Raw genomic sequence first — 24,199 nt, 5'->3', positions numbered from 1 at the left:
TCATCAGTGGCAAATCATGCCCAGGGATTAAACAGGATGACAACCAGGTTCGTTGATCTGGAAGTTTATTGGTGGTGGAGGGACGGAGGCAGAAGAGAACCAGGAGGAGTGCGAAGAATGTGGGAGGTAAGGAAATGGAGGCATGGGGTTTTGAGCATCCTTCAAGATGTCTTCTAGAAGGGAAGGGGAAAGACTTGGTCCCTCACACACACACATTCCACTCTGGTCACACTCATCCACTCTCAGTTTCCTGAAAGAACCATGTTCTTCCACACTTCTGTGGCTGTGCTCATGTTGTTCACTCTGCTGGAATTCATTCATTCATTCATTCATAAGATTTTATTGAGGGCCAGCTATGTACCGGGCACCATTTTACACACTGCAACATAGTGGCAAGCAAACTTGTTCCCATGGAACTTGCATCCCTATGGGGGGAGACAGACAACACATAAGTTACACAGCATGTTAAAAGTGGGAAGCGGTGTGGGGAACAACAAAGGAGGAAGAGATGGGTATTGCAGGTTTAAGTAGGGTGATTAAGGTGGCCGCATGTGAATGACTTCTGAGCATTGACTTAAAAGTGGGAGGGAAGCATCTAGGAGAGGAAACATCCAAGCAAAGGAAATGCCAGCACAGAGTTCTGGACTAGGAGCATCCCAGGGCTGAATGTGAGAGGGGAGGAGAGAGGATAGGATTGCAGAAGTACATGGCTGGGTGCAAGTGGGGAAAGACAGGGACAATGGGAGGCCAATTCAAAAGCTTTGCCTTCAACTCTGGGTAAGAGAACCCATTGGAGGATTTTGATCAGAGGAATAACATGATTCCATCTACACATCGACAAGATATCTCTGGCTGCTGTGTTCAGATTACATGTAAGGTAGTTATTGGGGCAGAAGCAAGGAAACCAGTTAAGATGCTGTTGGAGTGACTCAGTGGGGAGATAATAGTGGCTTGAACTAAGCAGGTAGAGGTGAGAAGCAGTAGGATTCTGGACACATTTCAAAGATAGTGCCAACAGGGATTAAAAAAAAAAAAGAGCCAACAGGATTTGCTGATATGGCCTTAGAGAAAGAAGTCAAGCGTGTTTATTTATAAGCTAAGCACTTTACATTCCATCTTGTTGATTACCTTGTTTATATACATTATCTTGTTTAAATATCCCCAAACCCCCTAGGAAGTAGGTCATACGATCATAATTTTTAAATTAATGGTGAAAGTGAGGTTAAGGGTTAAGTGACTTTCCCAAGTTCATTTAGTTTATAAACAGCAGAACTGAAATCCAACGTGGGTCTGTCTGGTTCAAAAACCCAGTCTTTGCTTTAGTGCCAGTAAGGATGTTGCTTCTCTTTCCAAGATGACATCCAGCATATACCCCATAGCCCAGGCTCAAAGAGCAAGTAAGAGGAGTCACATAATACAGCAATACAATAATTTAAAGGTATAGTACTTGCAAGTCTTATTATTTTTCTCATTCTACTTCCTGGGCAGAAAACACAATGCTACATTCATTTTTTAAAAAAATTTTATGTTGTGGGAATTACAGATTCATGAAAAGTTGCTAAAAATAGTACAGAGAAGGCCTGCATACACTTCATCCAGATTCCCTCCCCGGTTACCACTTACTCAACTATACACAGTCATTACCAAAACCAGGAAATTAACATTGACACAATATGATTACGATTTCACCAGTTTTTAAATGTGTGGTTGAGAGTGTATTACTAGACCAATTTAAAAACAGAGTAAGTACTTGTTAAATGAAGACATAATTCTTATAGAAACAAAAGATTAATTAAATGGAGTGTATCCTACTTCCCACAATAACAAGGATGTATAAACAGGACAAAGAGAAGAGAAAGAGGCAGGGAGGTGGGGGATGAGCCTGGAAAGATAGACTGAAGATATATTTGGAGAACCTTCTGTGCCGTGTTGAGGAGCTTGGATTTTATCCTATTCAATCAAAAGAATCTTAGAAGGCTCTTGAGCAGGGCGATAACATAATCAGATTTGAATTTTTAAAGATTACCTGAACAGTAACATGAAGGGAAGATTGGATGAAGTGTACCAAGTGGGAGCTCAGGGCAATTAAAACCAATAGGCAGACAAAGGAACATGGATCTGGAAATACAGAGGGAGGAAGAAATTTAACGAATGTCCTTCAAGGCAGAGAATGGACAGGTTGGTAAACGACTGAATAGAGTGTTGAGAAGTGGGAAGAATCAAAGAACACTGGGGGTTGGCGGGAAAAGTTCAGCCATCACGAAGGCCTGTAGGACCGTACTGGTGGAGTGATAAGGAGAATGGGCGTTTGAGCTGAACGGGCCTGAATTCGAGTCCTGAAACCATCTTTTCCAACCTGAGTGTTCTTGGGCAAGTTAATTAACCCTTCTGACCTTCATTTTTTCACATATAAAAGAGGAAAACACTAGCACATAGAATTATTGTGAAGATGATATGCACTAATTCATGAAACGTATATATTAGTGGAGGGGCTGGTATTCTGCTCAGGACTTATTAGCTCTAAAGAGTCAAAAAAAAAAAAAAGAACAGATATGAGTCAAGAAAGGAGACAACAAATTGTATTTCACATGAACTGAATTTGAGGCACCAATGGGAAGTGGAAAGATAGCCAGGGGAGGTTTGGAAACATAATAAGGGCATTGCAGAACAAGAAAGGACCTTAAGATTCTGCTTTGGAAACCAATAGGAAAAGTTGTACAGGTCTCTGGAATAAAGGGGTTTATCTACTGATAATGTAAATGAGCAGAAAGGGGAGTTAAGAAAGGTACTGAGGAGGTCGAGTAGAAGCTCCAATCATAATTTCCCCTAACAATAATGAGGGTCATGGGCCAGAGTTATCCCAACCAATCCACATATTTTTTAAAGATTTTATTTATTTATTTGAGAGAGAGAGAGAGAGAGCACAAACTGGGGAAGGGGAAGAGGGAGAGGGAGACTCCCCACTGAGCAGGGAGCCCCACATGGGACTCAGTTTCTGGACCCCAAGATCATGACCCAAGCCAAAGGCAGATGCTTAACTGACTGAGCCATCCAGGTGTCCCCCAACCAAACCATATTATGTACACCCCTCTCTCCAGTGTCTGTGAAGGAGTATTACTCGTGTGTGTGTATGTGTGTGTGTGTATGTGTTAAGAACACTCAACGTAAGACCTACCCTCTTAGCAAACTTTTGTCCACAACACAGCATTAGTAACTGTAGGTTCTGGGCTCTGCATTAGATCAGTTCAGTAGTATTTATTCATCTTGTACAGATGAGACATGGACTGCTGACATCATGTGGTATTTCTCCTTCTGTGTCTGACTTATTTCATTTAGCATAATGTCCTTTAGGCACATCCATGTTGACGAGGATGTGGAGAAAAGGGAACCCTTGTGCACTGTTGGTGGGACCATAAATTGGTCCAGCCACTATGTAGAGGTTTCACACAAAAAATTCAAAAATAGAACTACCATATGATCCAGCAATCTCACTTCTAGGCGTGTACTCAAAGGAATTGAAATCAAAATCTCAAAGAGATATCCTCACTCCCAGTTTCGTTGCAGCATTATATATGCAGTATATTTACAAATATAATGAAGGGGGGGTAAACAGAAGGGGGAATGAACCATAAGAGACTGTGGACTCTGGGAAACAAATTGAGGGCTTCAGAGGGGAGAGGGTAGGGGATTGGGATAGGCTGGTGATGAGTAGTAAGGAGGGCACATATTGCATGGTGCACTGGGTGTTATACGCAAATAATGAATCACGGAACATTGCATCAAAAACTGGGGATGTACTGTATGGTTGACTAATATAACAAAATTAAAATTATTAAAAAGATACAATGCTGAATGGGGAAAGAAAATATGATATATACATATAATGGAATATTAATCAGCATTATTAAAAAAGGAAATCCTATCATTTGCAACAACACGGAGAGAATATTATTGTTATCTCTATTTTATAGAGAAGGAAACTAAGGCAGATTAGATACCTCCTCTGGGGTCACACAACTAGTAAGTAGCATAGCCCAGGCTCCATCCCAAGAGTCTTGAGCATATGCTAACTGCGCTATCCCCAGGAAAGGTTCTCTGGGGAAAATTTCTCGGGCAGGGAACCAGAAGAGCATGTCATAGAAGAGGAGAATAAAAAGAAATGGCTAATGGTGTACAGCTTAATAAAGAAGTCAATTGAGTGTTCCATAGCCTTGAAAAAGTTTCTGATAAATAAGTTATATAAGGAATCTTTAATCAAAGGGCAACATAGAGGTCATTTTATCTACTCCTGGCGTCCCTGGCAGATGGGCACAAATGCCTACAGTAATAAGAGCCCGAATTACCTCTTTTTTTTTTTTTTAAAGTTTTTATTTATTTATTCGACAGAGATAGAGACAGCCAGCGAGAGAGGGAACACAGGCAGGGGGAGCGGGAGAGGAAGAAGCAGGCCCACAGCAGAGGAGCCCGATGTGGGGCTCGATCCCACAACGCCGGGATCACGCCCTGAGCCGAAGGCAGACGCTTAACCACTGTGCCACCCAGGCGCCCCCCGAATTACCTCTTAATCGAGATATAATTCTCATACCATTAAATCTACCATTTTAATGTGTGCAATTCAGTGATTCTTAAAAATATATTCACAAAGTTGTTTGTGCAACCATGATCACATTTTTTTTAAAAAAAAGATTTTATTTATTTATTCGACAGAGATAGAGACAGCCAGCGAGAGAGGGAACACAAGCAGGGGGAGTGGGAGAGGAAGAAGCAGGCTCATAGCGGAGGAGCCTGATGTGGGGCTCGATCCCATAACGCTGCGATCACACCCTGAGCCGAAGGCAGACTCTCAACCGCTGTGCCACCCAGGCGCCCCAACCATGATCACTTTTTTAAAATTTATTTTAATTCCAGTATAGTTAATATACAGTGTTAAATTAGTTTAAGGTGAAGAATACAGTGATTCAACAATTCTCTGCATTACTCAGCACTCATCATGATAAGTGTACTCTTAACTCCTTCGTCTATTTCACCCATCCCCCCACCACCTCCCCCCTGATCACTATCTGTTTGTTCTCTATAGTTAAGAGTCTGTTTCTTGGCTTGTCTCTTCTGCTGTTGTTATTTGTTTTGTTTCTTAAAATCTGCATATGAGTAAAATCATATAGTATTTGTCTTTCTCTACTGATCTCACTTAGCCTTATACCCTCTAAATCCATCCACATTGTTGCAAATAACAAGATTTCATTCTTTTTGATGGCTGAGTAATATACCAGTGTGTGTGTGTGTGTGTGTGTGTGTGTGTGTGTGTGTGTTTCCCACATCTTCTTCATCCATTCATGCGTTGATGGACACCTGGGCTGCTTCCATATCTTGGCTATTGTAAATAATGCTGCAATAAACATAGAGGTCCATGTGTCTCTTTAAATTAATGTTTTTGTGTTCTTTGGGTAAATACCCAGTAAAGTGATTACTGGATCATAGGGTAACCCCATTTTTAATTTTTTGAGGAACCTCCATACTGTCTTCCACAGTGACTGCACCAGACAACCATGACCCCTTTCTAATTCTGGAACATTTTCATCACCCCAAAAGGAAACCCCACACTCATTACCAGTCACTCCCTATTCCCCATCCCTCCTTCCCACCCCAGCCCTTACAACCATTAGTCTGCTTTCTGTCTCCATGCATTTGCCCATTTTGGACTGCCATGATTTTTTAAGGCTGCCTCTTCCTCTCACTGGTAATGCTGTTGCAACAGTGGCTTGCCTATGTTGACCCATCAGGTGCTTTTTAAAAGTTTCCATCTCTTGGTTCTAGGCTGGCTTTCCTGAGTACATGGGCAAGTGTCTTCTCAGTTCTAAAGCAACATTTCCCAAAGTGTGGGCTTGGTTGGCAGACACCTTTAGGACACAGAAGTCTTAAACACCAGGGCCCCTGGGTAGCTCAGTTGGTTAAGCATCTGCCTTCATCTAGGGTCATGATCTCAGGGTCCTGGGATCTAGCCCCATGTAGAGCTCCCTGCTCAGTGGAGAGTCTTCTTCTCCCTCTTCCTCTGCTCCTCCCTGCCCCCGCTTGTGCTCTCTCTCTCTCAAAATGAATAATAAATCTTAAAAAAAAAAAGTCATGAACACTGCATCTCACAGTGACAGAGAACCTGTGGTCCCTTTTCCAATTCTCTCAGTCCTTCCAGCATAACCAAGGAGAAAGGCTCATTTTAGAATCTTGGTAGCTTTAAGATTCAAACCCTTGCTAGTCTTTTGTTTTCACCAAGTTCTTTTAACAAAGAACAGGCTCAGAGCTTTCTGGTACAACAGTATTTAGGGCAAATTAAATAAAGTCTCATTTTCATTGTACTCAGTTTTACATTTACTTTCTCTTTATGGCATTTAAGTGATTGACATAAAGTTTCCTTCAAGGTAAAAGATTTAATGAAACAATTTAAAGAAAATATTAAAAATGGCTAAGAGTAGGCAGGCTCTGGGATAGGCAAAATTCAGGAAAACGATGCTTGGATCCCGGAAGTCTGGGATTCAGTGTTCTAAAGGCAATGTTTTACATATTCAGAAATTAACGTCTAGTTTTCCCATAGTTGCCTCCTGGAAACATGTCCAAACAATTGTAAAGCAATTGGACCACAGCAGTCCTGCACGAGTATGAGATATCTTGCTAAAATTCGCATGGTTTCCAAATATCTTCTAAATATAACAAATCAAACCACCCCCCCTCCAAAATCAGTAATTAGGCAAACCGGGTGCACACAGGACTTTGAAATCCCTCATCTCTGCTGTCAACTGTAATCAAATCTTCCCCAGACTTCTTGTTTTCCGGATTTACCCAAGGCCCCGTGACTTTTATCAGCAATTTATTTTTCTCTGGAAATGTTGCCTCGTTAGAAGACTCAAGAAGAATTCAAAATTAAATTGTTCTGCTGTTTTCTCTCTGGGCAAGGGATGCAATCAAAACTTACTTCCCCTGACTTTCTCGTGCCTCGTTTTTCAGACTAAAAAGGATTTTTATTGGTTGCCTATTTTATCCTTAGCTCACCCCTTCTGCAGCTGTGTCTAGACACCTTCCTCATCAGCTGCAATTCATTTTTTAGCCATGGCATTTTGCAGCTCCCCAGACCCCGAGACTGCAGTTCGGGAGACATTCCCAGGGCCTATGAGTCATACTGAAAGAAGATAAAGCATTCTTGCAGGGAGGACTGATCAGGACTGTCCGCTCCACTTCTGCCAGTCCAAGGAAAGAAAGGCAGGACAACCTCAGGCAAGGCTTCCCAGCTTGAGGTCTGTGGTTTTCTCCAGAGCTAATGCCTCTCCCATAAATATCTTTGATGGCAACATCTGTATGTGGCTTTGTGTTTCCCTCCACGGCAAACAATAATGCCCATTCTATATGCAAGGATATGGAAATACGCTCAGAAGAAACAGACCCTTTTAAAACAGAAGTGAGCTAGATTGAATTTAAATAAATCGGGAGAAACAGAATAGAACCAATATCTTCAAATGTAATACAAAAGAGCTGTTTGCTGAAATGTTATCTGCATTAGGATCCTCTCGTTTATTGTTAAGGTTGGAGACAAACGTTAAATGTCATTTAAGGAAAGTGTACATTGGGGGCAAACCATGCCTTCCCACAGATGAGAAATCCTTGATCATTCTTTAATGTTAAGATTTTTGTTGGTAGTTTCCTTCTTTAATGCCATCTCTTCTAGAAAATTCTGCATAATATTCCAGTACTCCATATAGGACACATTTTAGTTCACCAAGCTCTCAACGCAAAGCTCTAAGTTCAACAAGGACATTTTGACTGCTCTCACCTGTCTCCCATCCACAGCTCTGCAGCTTCTACTGAAGCGTCATTCTTCAAGACATAATCAGCCATGAACTCTCAGTTCTTTCTCACTCCCATGTGAATTTGACCAGATAGGTTTCTCTCTTAAAAAAAAAAAACAGCTTTATTGAGATATAACAGATTTACAAAGAACCGTACATATTTAATGTGTAAATTCGATGAGTTTGAAAAGGTGTGAACACCTGTGGCACCATCGCCACAATCAAGGCATTAGGAATATCCAACCACTCCAGAGTTTCCCTGTGTCCCTGTGTGTGTGTGTGTGTGTAGTAAGAACAATTAACACGAAATCTATCCTCTTAATAAATGTTGCAGAGTAGGGTGCAGTTGCTAAGTATAGCTACTATGTTATTTCTTGGATCTCTAGAACCTATGCATCTAGTGTAACTGAAACTCTGTGCCCATTGACCAGCAATCCCCCATTCCCCACCCCCACCCCAGGCCCTGGAAACCACCATTCTATTCTCTGCCTCTATGACTGACGGTTTTAGGTACCTCATGTAAGTGGAGTCATGCAGTGTTTGTCCCTCTATGTCTGGCTTATTTTACTTAGCATAATGTCCCCCCAGGTTCATCCATTGCATTGCAAATGGCAGGATTTTCTTTCTTCGTTCACCTATCGAGGAGTGCTTGGGTTGTTTGGGGAGCGTGGCCATTGTGAATATTGCTGCAATGCACATGGTCCAGGACCTCCTCTGCAGCGTGGTCGTTACTGGCTGATCCCTACATTTCACTTTCTGCTGTTTCCTTTCTCTATGGCAACCAGCAGGGATGCTTCTGCAGACCGGCTTGTCAAGCGGCCGCAGGTTGTGGGTGGGATGGTGGGAGGGAGACTGCAAGGTTGGCAGAAATTCCCGGGTCCAAAAGCACCAGCTCATTTTCTCAGTATCCAGGCTGAGTGGGAGGGGAGCGCCACATGCAGAGTCAGCCCACCAGCCTGGGCAAGGAGGCCGCTCTCCCTGCTTAAAGCCTCAAACTCAAATTAGCTTTAGCCTCCATGAAGGTGAGCACGGAGCCCCTGTTTCTATGGCTGCTGTGACCCTGTTACAGTGGCCCAAGTTGTTATATTGGCTTCACATGCCTCATCCTCCCTGCGTGCCTACCAGAACTCTCTATTTATTAACATATCTTAATGAGTGCTAACCATAGGCTCCGCATTATTGCTGGTGTCTGGGGCTGGGGTCGGTGAAGCGGCCTTTTTCTCATGGTGCTTTTCGTCTAGTAAGGGAGGCAGATATTAAACAAAAATCACACGACTTATGTATTATATAGTATGTGTTTATATGATAATTATGACATCATAAATTATGATTTGCCCTATGAAGGCGGAAAGCAGGGTGTTTTGACAAGAGTAAGGGCAATCAGGAAGATATAGATAATGTAGGAAAATACAGATGTTCTCCACTTGGAAGAGCTTACCAGAGTCGCTGAAAGAGCACTAATGATCAAGATTCTTCCACGCTTGGGTCTGCTCCCTCTGTGACAGGGTTTCACAACCTCAGCATTATAGACACTTGGGACTGGACAGTCCTTCATTGTGAGGCCTGCCCTGTGCATTACAGGATGCTAAAAGCATCCCTGGGCTCTATTCACTAGATGACAGTAGCAACTCCCCCCCCACACACACACACACCAATTTGTGACAGCCAAAAACGTCTTCAGACATGCCAAATGTCCTGGGGGCAGAAATCTCCTCCAGTTAAGAAGCACTGTTATATGAGCACCCCATGTATTTTTTGGGGGGTTCCACAATCACTCCTGGAACGGGGCTGGGAGTCTCTCATTGCTGAGCGAGTACACAGAGCAGTCCTCACTTTACACTCATGCTTCAAATTACCTGGGAATATATCTTAGCAACAGAGGGTGACCCATGAGGCCTTTCATGATCGGACCCCTGCTTAGCAGTCCAGCCAAGATCACCTTTTAGGAATGCCCATACTCACATGCTTCCCTATCTAGGCTCCTAGGAGAATTCGCTCTTCGGGGAACACCCTTCCCCATGTTCTCTCATGGGTTAATGTCTTTTCTTCTTTTCCTCCTCTGCTCTCCCTTTTCCTCTTGCCCCTTCCCCTCCTCCCCTCCTGTTCATTCTGTCTCTGCCCTTCCCTCTTCCTGCTGTGTCCCTGGAAGAACTTCTATTCATCAAGTTTTCACTTATACCATCTCATCTGTGAAGCCTGCCTGGATTCCCCCTGATGGACTCAGACTCTCCTTCCTAGACTCTCACTGGACGCTTTTTGCTGGCCTTCATGGTAGCAATGACCCCCCTGCATCCTAATTGTTGGTGTGTATGTCTGTCCCTCCCCAGACCACAGCCTTCTTGAATGAAAAAAAAAGTTAAGATGTTTATAATATTTTTATCCAGCATTTCAAGGTATTTACAAAGGGAGAATATCCTTCACAGCTCTTCTCTATCTCCCCCACCAGAGCATAAGGCACATGAGGGCAGAGACATCATCTTCACCATTGTACCCTAGCAGCTAGGTCAGGTCCTCATTTGAATCACATCCAGTAAATGTTTGCGAATGAATGAATGAATGAATGAATGAATGAGAAATAGAGTTGGATCTGCTATAGTTTGATGCAAGAAAGAGGAGAGGCTGGGGTGCCTGAGTGGATCAGTCAATTGATTGTCAAGACTCTTGATTTCAGCTCAGGTCATGACCTCAGGGTCCAGAGATCAAGCACCGAGTCATGCTCCTCGCTCAGCAGGGTGTCTGCTTGAGATTCTCTCTCTCTCTCTCCCTCTGCCCCTGCCTAAAATAAATTAATTAATTAATTAATCTTTTAAAAAGAGAGGCTCATATGTGCATCACACCTCTCAGATCCGTCTGTACAGCCCCCAATGCACCCGGGGATTCAGGGTGCGATACTCTGTCTTCTTCTCTACATGTGTCTTAGGCTACTGGCTCATGATGTCTTGCAAGGCCACCTGGATTTTACCGTATACCAAAAACACATGTTAACTTCATCTACCTGAAAATGCTGCTGAAGTGCGCATGTCCAGTGGCACCCTCAGTCAGAGCCACTCCAGCGCTCAACTGCCTGCAGCGTAAATTCCAGACCCCTCCACTGGGAAGTCAGTGCCTCCCGTGACCCGCCCTCGGTCTCGCTTTCCAGCCTTATGTCCCAACGGGTCCCTTTTTTTTTTTTTTTTTTTTTAAAGATTTTATTTATTTGACAGAGATAGAGACAGCCAGAGAGAGAGGGAACACAAGCAGGGGGAGTGGGAGAGGGAGAAGCAGGCTCATAGCAGAGGAGCCTGACGGGGCTGATCCCACAACGCCGGGATCACGCCCTGAGCCGAAGGCAGACGCTTAACCGCTGTGCCACCCAGGCGCCCCCCAACGGGTCCCTTTGCTCTAACCACATTGGAATGGGCCTCCTTCACCACACTTTCATGCGTCTGGCCTTTGCTCCTCTCTGCGCTGAAGAGCCTTTGCCTCTGGGGCCTTCAAAGATGAGGACAAATTGAAATGCCACTCGCCCCGAAGACCCATCTCCTGGCCGACTCCCAAAGCGTTGCTATGGGGATGGCCTTTGGCTACTGCGCCTGGAAAGTCACTGACCACACACCCGCACCCGCACACTGAGCCCTTCTCCTTTTCCAGGAGGGGATTCTGACTGTTCCCTCGCTGATGCCTGGGAGTCCGAGCAGCCGGACGCAGCCTCCTCCTCGGGCCACGGCCACGCCGCGTCTCAGACTCCGCGACAAAACTCCCACCACCGGGCTCTTCGGTCTCATGTGATGGCTTCTGAACATTTCCCAGAGAACATTTGGGATCATGCAAGTGAGTCGTTTTTTGTTTTTTAAATCGTTGCCACACCCAAAGAATTCTTCCTTTCAGGGCCAAAGAATGAGTTAGAGATGACTGTGGTGCACTTGGGAACCGGATCGGCCAGTGGGAGCAGGGGAGACACGGGGTGCTGCGGCGGCGGGGGACGCATGCGCCGAAGAGGCGCCTGCTTTCGGGATGTCACCCTAGAGGCACCAGAAGGACTGGATTTGCAGCGTTTTCTTTCTTTTTTTAAAAAACCCTGAAGACATTTGGCTAAATGTTAGGCTTTGCTAAAGCTGGGTGATACGTACACAGGTGCCTGTGATTTCATGTTTCCTACTTAGCTGTGTAGGTGACACAGTCTATAAGAAGAAAAAGAAAGGAAGGAAGACAAGAAACGCCCTTTAATGCAATGCCTCTGGCAAGGAAAAGTCAAAAGATATGAAGGTATTGGTATTTCCTGTCAGGAGTAAATCTGAAGCAAATTCAACGGGCGTGTGCTTCGACCTCCAGTTTGCCAACATCGGATTCATCATGTTTGCGCACAGCGCGGCATCAAGGCTCTGTCCTCAGCGTGCCAAGGTTCAAAGCCCAGCCCCCCTCGTTAGCTGTAACTCAGAAGCGGTTCCCCGAACTCTCTGAAACAGCATTTTCATCTGTAAATGGAGATATCATAGTTCCTACCTTGTCATGACTAAAATAATTCGTGGAAAGCACTTAGCATCACGTGTCCTGTCTCCTCGGTGCTCAAAAATGTATGTGAGATTATGATTACATAAGACTGAGGTGAAACAGAAAAAAAAATATCTTGTCTTTACTTGTCTTCACAAAACCAAGAATAGGCGCCTCACTGACCACCCTTCCTTTCCCGAAGGCCACGATGCCCCCACATCATTTTGTTCCCAGGTCAGCTACTGGTAAGCGTTCAAGGCTTTTGTAGCTCCCTTCCAGGTGCTGGGATGACAGACAGAGCAACTTTAATCGTTAGGCAATTTCCAGATGATCCACAGCCACCTCCTCCAGGGATCCCACCCTGTTTTCTGGAAAGGGGTTGGTTTAGGTGACCCTTCTTTGTTCTCTAGTTTTCAAGGTTTCCCTCTCCCATGCCCATTTCCTGCACTGCTCTTGCATATTTATTTCTGTGTCTTGTCCACCAGGCTGTGAGCTACTTGAGGACGGGCAGTGTGTCTCCGTCATCTGTGGATTCCAACCTGCCCACGTAGCACCTGGTACAGAGCAGGTGTTCCAAAATTGGTGGACCCATTAGGTGTGCTCTCTCCGTTTTACAGATAAGAATACTCAAGTTTAGACAGGTCAAGAAAGCCTTTGTACACGTGCTTTGCTGTGTAATGTCCGGATAGTGTCTCCAGACTCCTGTACCTGGATGACCCCTACTCCTTCAAGGCCCAATTCAAAGAACACCTCAGTGGGGTCCTGTCTGCCCCCTTCTGGCTGGTGGAGGTAACACTTCCCTCTGGTTCCCTAGCGCTCTGAATGTATCTCTATTGAAAAGATTTTCCTCTTCTTTTCTTTGCTATGAAGCCCCGTGGGGGATAAGGTCTCCATCCATTTCTATTCAATCTCCTTCACATGTAGGTTATGAGTACGCAGTCCAAGTGGTGTTCTACCCACTAAGGACATAGGCATGCCCGACATCATCTCTGTCAGTCAGGATATTTTGAGTCCACTGGATGGAAACCCAACTCAAGATGGATTCATCAGTAATGGAATTTATTGGTTCATTAATGACAACTCCAGGCATAGGTTTCAGATTTCTGTCAGTCTCTACTTCTGCTGTCTCTTGTCTTCTATGTCAGCTTAACTCTTGAAAAAGACTGTGATCACTCTATGTTGGTTCTTGATGGCTTTGTGCCTGCAACTTCCCAGATTCCAGTCCAGCAGAAAGAGATTATAGCCTTCTTGAGTTATGATAAGAGACTCAGTTTCACTGGTTCTGGAAGGGTCTCATTTACACGGCAAAACCAATCACTTTGTCTGTGTGAAGCTCCAAATGGCTGAAGTGGATCAAACGATGGGAGGGAACTCAGTCTCCAAGTGAACCATGCACAAAGAGAAGGGAGAGGTGACTTCCCAAGGGCACCACCCCAGTGCCACCAAAGAACAGCAGATAGATGCTGATTCTTCTCAGTGAGCTTGCAAGCTGGTGAAGAAAGCTCTAGCTTTCTCTACCAAAGCTCTAGCAAACAGCAATTATAATTCAGTGTGTTAAGATTGCTGATGGAAATGCATGAGGGGTAATGGGGGTACAGAGAAGGAGCCGCAGAGGGCCACAGGGGAGTTGAAGGAATCAAGGAGGTCTTCTTGAAGGAAGTGACAGTTGAACTAAGCCAAACTAGATACTAAGTAAATGGCCACTGATGCAATGAACTAGTGAATACCTTATATCAAATCACACAATCGTATCTTTGTCGAATTTGAATTTAAATGAGTCTCTGTTCACTGTTCAAGTCTAACGATTTTAGCAGTTTGTCAAGCTGGACTTGTTTCTGTAAGGAAATGTTTTCCAAATTCCACATCAAATCAGTCAGCTAAGAATACAAACACACTGTAGAAGGATGGTTGAATGTTCAGCCGAACCCACAATAACTTATTGAGTTCACAGTATACATGAAATACTGTACATTCGCAGTGACATCACTCACAACTGCTATATTTTGCATTGCCAATCTTCAGTACTCCACCCACATGACGGACTAAGTAGGTTTTGTTAGCTGACTCAATCTTCATTCATAGCAGAAATAGCAGAAATAAATACATTCACAGCACAGAGTCATTCCAAGTTTTAAACAACTGTTGCAAAATTGAGCTTTTGAAGCATTTGGCAGAAATTAAGTTGAGGTCTGTTATCCTTTCCTTTAGATCTTTATGTGATCATCCTTAAGCCAGCTCTGATTTCTTTTAGGTGACTCAAGTAATATTCAGGTTCACAATTGGTTTAACTCTTATGAATATAATTGCCAAAGGGTTTCCTGTCATTTCTACTGTGGCTGTATAGCACTGAAATATTTTACCCATAGCAGAGTTTTGCAAGGACAAATAGTTCATAATATATGTTCTCTTTTTTGCCCTCTAGAGACTCCCAGTATGCAAAGTTGCAATTCTCTTTCCCTGTCCCATTTCAGGCAAAACATTGTGTTCTGGGGGCGCCTGGGTGGCTCAGTCGTTAAGCCTCTGCCTTTGGCTCAGGGCGCGATCCCGGCGTTATGGTATTGAGCCCCACATCAGGCTCCTCCGCTGGGAGCCTGCTTCTTCCTCTCCCACTCCCCCTGCTTGTGTTCCCTCTTCTCACTGGCTGTCTCTTTCTCCATCAAACAAATAAATATTAAAAAAAAAAAAGGGGTGGGGGCGCCTGGGTGGCACAGCGGTTAAGCATCTGCCTTCGGCTCAGGGTGTGATCCCGGCGTTATGGGATTGAGCCCCACATCAGGCTCCTCTGCTATGAGCCTGCTTCTTCCTCTCCCACTCCCCCTGCTTGTGTTCCCTCTCTCGCTGGCTGTCTCTATCTCTGCTGAGTAAATAAATAAAATATTTAAAAAAAAAAAAGCATTGTGTTCTGGCTAGACATGGTTTTTAAATCTTGGCTCTGACACCTCAGAGCTGTGTGACCTTGGGCAAATGTCATCCTCTGTCAGTCTTGGTCATCTCATGTGCAGAGCGATGACAGTGGTTCCTACCTCACAGTTTGCTCTGTTGATTCAATGAGGTATGAAAACTCTTTGTGAATTATAAGCACTCGACAAATTTCAGGCATAATCATCATCATCATCAGAATGAGCTTTCTGACATTAGCATATATTCCACAAAATGTTTCCTCAGCATTACAGTAAAAGGCAAGCCCCAAACTGTTTATGTAGCATAAGCATTTCTTAAAGACAGAAAAATGTATTATATGCTAAAATTATCTAATGAATGAATCCATATGACATTTGATAATTTTATCTTGTTACTTATGGCAAATTGCTTGAGCTGACACACATTTGAAAATGTGTTTTGTGGGGGTTTTTTGGTTGTATAAAAAAGACATTTTGTTACAATTTTGTTGTTCCAAGATTATCATCAATGGTTTCTAATTCATTTATTTTTATTTTTCCTATTAGAAACCAGTGTGTGGCGAGAGGTCTCCTTCCCAGCAATTCTGCTGGCTGTGTGCTTCGTCATCTGTGCATGTGCAAGGTAATTCAGATTTTATTTTCATGCAGGAGTGTGTCATAATTAATAAAGCTGTAATTGATTGATAATTTCCTCACCTGATTCCACAACGCATTTTCGGTAGCTCCATGGTTAAGATTGGTTCATTTGCTGTGCCCCTTAAGTGCCTTTTTTTTTTTTATCACTTCCCCCCCTCACTATCTCACAAAGTGCACAAAAGCCAATGGATCTTGCTAGAAATTAGATTTTATTATGTATCATCATTTGTTGAAGTGCTCAGTGACCCCCTACTACAGATAAAACTTGAGTAACCCCGCTTGGAATTCAAGAGCACTTGAAGTCCCAGCAAGGCCACTTGGAGTCCTGACTGGAACTCCATCTTTCTCATTATATTTTTATATCCTGACATAAAGTATCTGTTCCAGGGAAGCCCACTCAGCATCTCAGATCTCATAGTGCTCTTGCCTGGTTATGGGCATGTTTCTGTTCTACCCTCTGTCCAGCAAGCTATTCTTATTCTTTCCTTGCCCAAGCCTCTGGGGCAGTGGTCAAGTCCCTTCTATGTGAAGTGCACTCATGCCTCAGAGACTTTGCACTTGCTCTTTATTCTGCCTAGTACAGTGTTCTCTAGAAAACCTCATAACATGTGTCCTTACTTCCTTCTGGAATCTGTTCAAATGTCACATCATCAGAGAGACCTTCCCTGACAGCCCTGTGTAAATAGCATACCACTCTCTACCACACACGCCTCCCTTTACTTTTCTTCAGAGCACTTATCACCCTCTGACCTATTATATGTTCACCTGTTTAAATGTTAATGATCTCCCTCTCCCTGCAAGAATATGAGCTCATGAGAGCAGAGACATTGTGTGTCTCCTTCACTTCTGTATCCCCAGTGCCAGGGGCTCATCACTATTTGTTGAATCAATGAAACAAGGATAAATGGTCCAGACCTGGGGTCTTTGGGGTGCTTGTGCTCTGGTAAGCAAGTGCTGCTTGCCCTCAAATCCCACCTCTTGAGGGTCAAATACCTTACATCACTTAGGAGAGTTGTGTTTTTAAATACAAAGTCCTGGATCCCAGCCCTTGAGATGCTAATTTAGATCTGGTGAAAATCTGTATTTTTAAAAAAGTGTCCCAGATAATGAAGAGGTTTAAGTGATATTAAGTATTTTTAGATCACAATGGGACTAAAAGAACAAAAAGTGGGGGAGTTCCTATGGTTAAAAATAAGTTTGCAAAATTCTGCATTGTATATCCCAAGTCAGAGAATCATACCTGCATTAGCATAATATAGACCCAGCGAAATAACATAGTGAAGAGACATGATTAACTTTATTTAACTTAGTGTTTCCCAACTGTAGTTGATCACGGAAACTTTTATTTCATGGGACTATTAATGAAATGTTCCTCTTAGGTTAATTGCATTAGATACTACAGCCCCACCCTTAAGAAGGGAACTTAACTCGCCATCCATTGAGTGTGAACTGCATTTAGAAACTTGCTTCCACGGGGCGCCTGGGTGGCTCAGTTGTTAAGCATCTGCCTTTGGCTCAGGGCATGATCCCGGAGTCCTGGGATTGAGCCCCACATTGGGCTCCTCCACTGAGAGCCCGCTTCTTCCTCTCCCACTCCCCCTGCCTGTGTTCCCTCTCTCACTGGCTGTCTCTCTCTGTCAAATAAATAAATAAAATCTTAAAAAAGAAAGAAAGAAAGAAACTTGCTTCCAAAAAACAGAGCATGGAAAGGGGAAGAAAGGGAACTTTACAGCTGAGAAACCTGGCAAATATGACCTCGGATGCCCAGGTGGTCAAGGTGAACGTCAACACAGAGAAGTTATATTGATAACATGTACACGTGATACGATGTGATGAGAATGGCACTTCACCTCTGTGGTCTTTCGGACCCCAGTCTAACCAGAGAAAAACTTAAATTGAGGACATTCTACATATTATCTGACCAGGACTCCTCAAAACTATCAAGGTCATCAAAACCAAGGAGAGTCTGACAAATTGTCACAGTCCAGAGGAACTTAAAGAGACATGACTGAATGTCATGAGGCATCCTGGATGGCTTCGCGGAACGTGGATAAATTAGGGGAAAACTGTAAAGTCCAAAAGTCGCGTGGAGTTGAATGTGAAACACCATTGTTGGTTCCTTCATTATGACGGTATGGGTAGTAGTGTAAGATGCTGATCCTCAGGGAAGCTCAGTGAGGGCTAGATGAGAACCCTCTGTGCTATTTGTGCAACTTCTCTGTACATCTAAAGTTATTCAAAAATTTTATAAAGATTATTTAAGTAAGAGATTGGTTAAGAGAAAAATTATTGATATGTGTAATAGCATGGGTGAATCTCAAACACGAGAGTCTGTGTGATTGCAGATACATGTAAAGTTCAAGAAAAGGCAAAATGAATCCCTCATTATAGCTAGAAGAATAGTGGTTAATGGGGTGCCTGAGTGGCTCAGTTGGTTAAGCATCTGATTTCTTGATTTCGGCTCAAGTCATGATCTCGAGGTTGTGAGATTGAGCCCCGTGGGGGGCTCTGCACTGGGCGTGGAGCCTACTTAAGATTCTGTCTCTCCCTCTTCCTCTGCCCCTCCTAACCCTCTCTCCCTCTCTTAAAAAAAAGAAAGAAAGAATAGTGGTTAATTCTGGGGGAAAGAGCAGGAAGGATGGTGAAGGAAATGTTAGAGACTGCTGGAAATATTCTATATCTTGATCTGGGTAGTGAATACAGGAGTTTAGGTTTAAAAAAAAACAAACCAAGATGTGCACTTGAAATGCTTTGCTGTACATTTGTTAAGTCTCAATTAAAAAAATTAAATGCATACAAAGAGATGTCTAAAAGGGTATTCATCAACATTTATTAATGGCTGCTTTAGGTCAATAGAGTTTTTTTGGTGATATTTTCCTTTCCCTTCTGTATTTATTCATAATTTCTTTCAGTGATTCATGTTTTGAAAATAAAAACAATAAGGAAATTATTCTTTTAAGAAAGATCCACCCTGTGGACACCTGGGTGGCTCAGTCGGTAAAGCGTCTGCCTTTGGCTCAGGTCTTGATCCCAGGGAGCTGGGATTGAGTCCCTGCATCAGGCTTCTTGATCAGCGGGGAGCCTGCTTCTCCCTCTGCTTGCTGCTCCCCCTGCTTGTGTGTGCTCTCTCAAGCTCTCTGACAAATAAATAAATAAAATCTTTTTAAAAAATTCCACCCTGTGAAACAATACCCATCAGATCGGTAAAAACCCAAAATTTTAGCATACTTTTTGGGCAAGGTTGTAAAGCAGTTGGCGTGTGGATTTTCTCCTTTGTTTCTTCTAGACATTTGATACTTTTGTGGTTGCATTTCAGACTATGACTCATTTTGATTACACAGTTAAATGTTGTGATGAGGTGTGATGTATGTGTGGATTTTCATTCTTTTGCGCGTGGAAACACAATTGTCTCAACACCATTGCTGAGAAGGCTATTCTTCTCCGTCAAACTGCTTTTGCTCCTCTGATAAGACTCAGTTAACTGTATCTATATGGCTTCACTTCTGGTCTCTCCATTCTCTGCCATTGACCTCCATAGCTATCTTTTGGCCAATACCACACTATCTTTATTACTGCAGTTACAGTAATTCTTAAAACAAATCATAAGCCTTTAGTTAGCCTAAAAGAGCATCTCGTGTGTTGGAAATGCATAGTTTGCTAAACCTGAGAAATCCTGTTGTTTCAGATGGTTTCTGGGAGGAATAGTAGCCAGTGTCTTCACATGCTCATTGATGGTAACTATTGCCTGTAAGTAACCATTTCTCAAATTATCCCTCGGATCCCTGTATTTTATTCCAATTCTGGTCATTTAAAAATTATTATTAAATGTTTTCTCTTTCTTATCCAAGATACTGTCAAGTCCTTGTTTCTTGGCCTTGCCAACCATGTCAAAGCCACCACTTGTGCTCAGTAAGTGTTGACTCGTGTTATCACCGTCTGGACAGAGATGACTATAATCTGCTCTCTGAGAATGATTTTTGCTGAGTAATAGATGACAATGACTACATACAGAAAAGGTCCTGATCATTTATCCTGAAGAATACTTCCTGTTCATGCTAAAATCAAATAGCATTATCATCCTGTCTCTTAAATTCTTACAAATTCCTCAAAATAAAGAATTAAGCTTTAAGGCAGTAGGACTTAATAAATAACATGAATTTAAAAATTTTAAATCATTTATAGATTCATAGCACTGCCTTTTATATACCTCCTATGGAGAGGGCTTTATCTTATAGTTTCCCAAGTAGCTGGCAAACTGCCCGTGAAATGGTCTCAGTTACAAAGTGTGGTTTCTCTGCCATCTCTTGCTCACTTAACGATCCCCCTGTGTGCTGACTGCTATAGCTCATTATATTTCAAAGGGTTACTGGGGTCTGGGTGAGATGCTCACAGAATTTCAAACAGTCTGCAAAACACCATCCCATCACAAGATGGATTGTGTTAATTACCTTCTCCTCAATATGGCTGCCAGAGGCCAGCCCCCATAGCCTGGAGAGGGATGGACGTCTGTAATTCAAATTAGTTTACTGGCCTTTGCTCTTGACACGGTGTTGCCCTATCTATGAAATCATTGTGTTAATTCTGATATCACAATGGGACTTAATGAAGATTTATTTTGTTTAGGACTCTAGCCAATATTGATTTCCTGACACTCTGAGTAATGTTTCCCTTCATTTCCTGGCATTCCAAGTTTCTGGGGGGCAGGCATTGATATAGCTAAGATTTGTTTAACCTCATAGTTAGAAAAGTGGGTCCTGAGGTCACCCAAGAAATTCTTATTCTTTAGCGCTTGTGTATTAATGACATAAACTCCTCTAAGATACTCGCTTCCTTCCCTCTGGCTGCAGGTCACTGTCTAGGTCTGCAGAGACTTAGAGGGCACTTTGCCCAGCATGAACGACAGATTCACATGCACACTCAGGTTTCTGGGCTGGGGTGTCACATATTCGGGACTGGACATATTTCACACAAAGCCATTTTGTAACTCAACTTTCAGAAGTAAAAACATTGTCATTGCTTGTCAGATGGTGTGAATTATTTAAATCGCTTCTCTTTGGGTTTTAAGATGTACCTGTAGCATTAGTTGGAAAGACAGGTATCATCTTGTTAAGAACTCTTTAATGAGAGCAGAGTCTCTCAACACATTGCATGGGGACATCTGCTCTAGAACCAACTGGAGAGCTTCTTCCTGACTCTAGCTCTTCTGAATCCAAATTTCCAAGGAGCCTTCATTTTTAACATCCTCTCTAAGTAATTCTTTGCACATTAACTGTGAGAACCTTGGGAAGATGGTTTGTAAAATCTTTACCTCTTGATTTCTAAAGTGGCATCACTTAACCTACTAAATCTTTGTAGAGAACTTATGATACATTCTGTGCTATACTGAATGTCCAGGGCTGCTCAGCAGACATTTATGGAGTCTCTCCTAACGGTCAGACACTGCCTCCAGGTGCCAAGGTTGCCATGCCAAGGCCTTGAGATTTCAGAGTCTAAAGAGGCATGAAAAGGGCAAGGTGAAGTTGTGTTTAATATGGGAAGTGCAAGTACAGAGGCTAGGGGAACCCCAGGAGAGATGTTTTGCCAGGCTGGGAGGGATGGGCAGGGAAGGTTTCTTGGAATGCCAATATCCAACCTGTAGGGCATAGCGTCACCTGTTGCTTTCAGAGCACTTCTCCCTGTTCTGAGCTCCTTGTTTTTTCTCTCCTAAAAGAAATTAGATCAGGATGAGGATGATATTTCTATCCTACACACTCTCACCTACAGCCTCACTAAGATCCCTCCTTTAATTATTCGTGTCCCTATTTACCTCCTTCTTCTCTTGTTCCCTCTCTATTGTTGTCCCATTTGCTGCCCCCTCCCCAGCCTCTTGTACACACACCGGTGCATTTAAGACCTAAGAAAACAAAGACTATTGACTTCATTCTTGTATCCACCTCAGTGTCTTGAGAATAGTAGCTATGCCATGAATATTCCTTAATTTGAATGTATTTGCTGCATCGTTTCTTAAAATACTTCCTTTATAGCCAAGAGCTCTGTGTCTGTATATTAATGCTTTTGCAGCCCTCTCCCTCACACATAAACATATCCAGAAGCTAATAAACGAAAGACATGGTTATTAATATCAAGAGGCAAAGATGACTCATCAGGCTCCTCCAGCAACCAAGGATGAAAATCTAAGGGGATGGAGTGCAAGCACTTAACTCAGCTCAACAACCGTCAGGGGAGCAGCCGTCCCACACCTGTCCTGCACGGTGCATAGATTAGATTAGGGGCCTATTCTTTCAAACTTGATACTTCTCAAGTTCATCTCTTTTCATCCCTTAATGCGATTTTCACTCAACCATCTTCTTTGTTCCATTTAAAGCCTGTGAGTTTGGGGACTGTTTCTATGGCTCACCATTGGCCCAAGTGTCCCTTTCAAATGAAGGTCATCACAGGTATCCCATGTTACCCAGTACGTGTTAGCCTCAGTAGGATGCATTTTGCACATTCATGACTTCACAGTAACGAGAAGGGTAACATCTGTCCCCTCTACTCTTACATGTTGGCATGTGTGTCTCTACAATTGGCGAATGAATGAATAAACTTTAGGGAGTAGAAATACGGGGAAAACCCTGTAAGGATTTCTGTTCTAGACGAAGTGGTGCAGGTGGTGAAAAAAAACAATATAAAATGGTAGTCAACTAAGTACCAAGCTGGGATAAAAACAAAAATTACTCCAAGTTGAGGCTCCACTCTTCCTAGTTATGATTACTCAAGCTAGTGTGTGTGTGTGTGTGTGTGTGTGTGTATGTGTGTGCACGCACACACAGAGATTGCAGTAGTTATCACGATTCCTGTCTGTGTAGATGAATCATGCATTTCTTTTCTCTTATCTCTGGATCTAGGTTTGCCAAAATTTGACAACCATTTAGGAGTGTCTCTGATGAATGCCTTCCATTTGAATATCCAGAAATTGTCTGATTTGCAGTCTGCTTGGAATCAACTGCTTTATGGGAGGAGAGTGAGGAACTGGATAATCGAGAAAAAACATTTTAATTTGGTTATGTTTTTTTTTAATCTCATTTTTACCCTCATAATTGTAATATGCTCATGAAAATAACATTAATTTGTCTTTCCTTTACAAACACTAGCAGTTGAAAGGGAACAGACTAGGAACTGTGATAGAGAACCAACCGCCTGGGTAGAGGTTCCTCTCTTATTCCCTGAGGCATAGTTTTCAAACATTAATTTTCATTTAGAAAATTCTATGAGGTGCTTATAACAATGCAGATTCCTGGGCCTGCCTGCAAACACCTCTCCCTAGCCGAACTGCTTTACTTGAATAATGTAAGCAAGTTTCTCTAATCAATACCAGCTCCAAAGTAAATAAATCGCAGTTTGCATGTAAAATACAACGTAGAAAAAAAATTAATCATTCTCCCTAAGAAGTGGCTGGTTGGGGGTTGGTTCATCAGATGCAGGTTAGTGAAGAATGGGCAGGAGAGAGACTTTCTTTGGGAAAGCACATTCTTCCTTTGAACCATTTTCTTTACAAAGTTTTCAGCCTTCTTGGGGCTCATGATTACCTTCCACTTAAGTGCAATTAAAATAAAGATATAAGGGAAAAAAATCTTTAAGGGCCAAAAAAAGAAAAAGAAAAAGAAAAGAAAAGAAAAAGAAAAAAGAAAAAAAGAAAAAAAAAAGAAAAACACCAGAATGCCTTGAAATCCATAAAAATGGTGCAGTCGCCCAGCTGGCTGAAGGGGTATAGAAGGTGCTCCCTATCATTGTTCTCGCTTGGAATATGTTCTTGCAGCAAACAGAGCCTGCAATTCAAAGTTGTTCTGTATGATATCCTCCGGCTAGACACCTGTGTGGAGAAATCTGTCTTTGCTTAAAATGGTAATATAAAAATATCACTCTTTATATTATTTGTATTTAGTGAATTTTGTTTGAAAAAATACTATACTAGTAAATAAATGAGGTCATCAGCAAATTATATCTATGTACCTGTCATCTATCTATCTATCTATCTATCTATCTATCTATCTATCTATCATCTTTCATAAGAGTAATCATGGCAGTAAGTCATTAATTGGACACTGTATCAGTTTGTTATCGCTGCCATAACAAATTACCACAAATTGGTGGCTTACAATGACACACATTTATTGTTTTATGTCTCTGGACTCTATAATTGAGGTGTTGGCAGCGCTGTTTTCCTTCTGGGGGCTTCAGGGAAGAATCTGTCTCCTTGCCAGTTTCAGCTTCTGCCGACAAGGGGGTTCCTTTCTCCAGCTTCAAGGCACACAACTTGCTTCTAGCATCACATCACCTTCTCTTCTGCAGTGAAATCTCCTTCCACCCCTCTCTCAAAGG

The 24,199-nt window shown here is 42.7% G+C and overlaps 1 protein-coding gene across 11 annotated transcripts in view; it reads left to right on the top strand.

Moving 5' to 3' along the window:
• The window catches only part of TMEM71 (transmembrane protein 71), a 32,040-nt gene extending 8,221 nt beyond the window's left edge, over window positions 1–23,819 (top strand). For 6 of the 11 annotated variants that reach the window (XM_034668636.1, XM_034668635.1, XM_034668632.1 and 3 more), the window contains 4 exons: window positions 11,463–11,642; window positions 15,749–15,824; window positions 19,524–19,585; window positions 22,726–23,819. In XM_034668636.1, the coding sequence (XP_034524527.1) occupies window positions 11,463–11,642; window positions 15,749–15,824; window positions 19,524–19,585; window positions 22,726–22,934 (527 nt within the window). In that variant the 3' untranslated portion in view covers window positions 22,935–23,819. Of the gene's footprint in view, window positions 1–11,462; window positions 11,643–15,748; window positions 15,825–19,523; window positions 19,586–19,686; window positions 19,855–22,725 lie in introns of all 11 variants that reach the window. The other 5 variants (XM_019797965.2, XM_019797964.2, XR_002142344.2 and 2 more) reach the window with 4 other exon arrangements.
• Window positions 23,820–24,199: the final 380 nt, after the last annotated feature.

This window comes from Ailuropoda melanoleuca, chromosome 9 (genome assembly GCF_002007445.2).
Source record: "Ailuropoda melanoleuca isolate Jingjing chromosome 9, ASM200744v2, whole genome shotgun sequence".
Classification (NCBI taxonomy): domain Eukaryota; kingdom Metazoa; phylum Chordata; class Mammalia; order Carnivora; family Ursidae; genus Ailuropoda; species Ailuropoda melanoleuca.
This window is presented reverse-complemented; position numbering and strand designations above follow the sequence as displayed.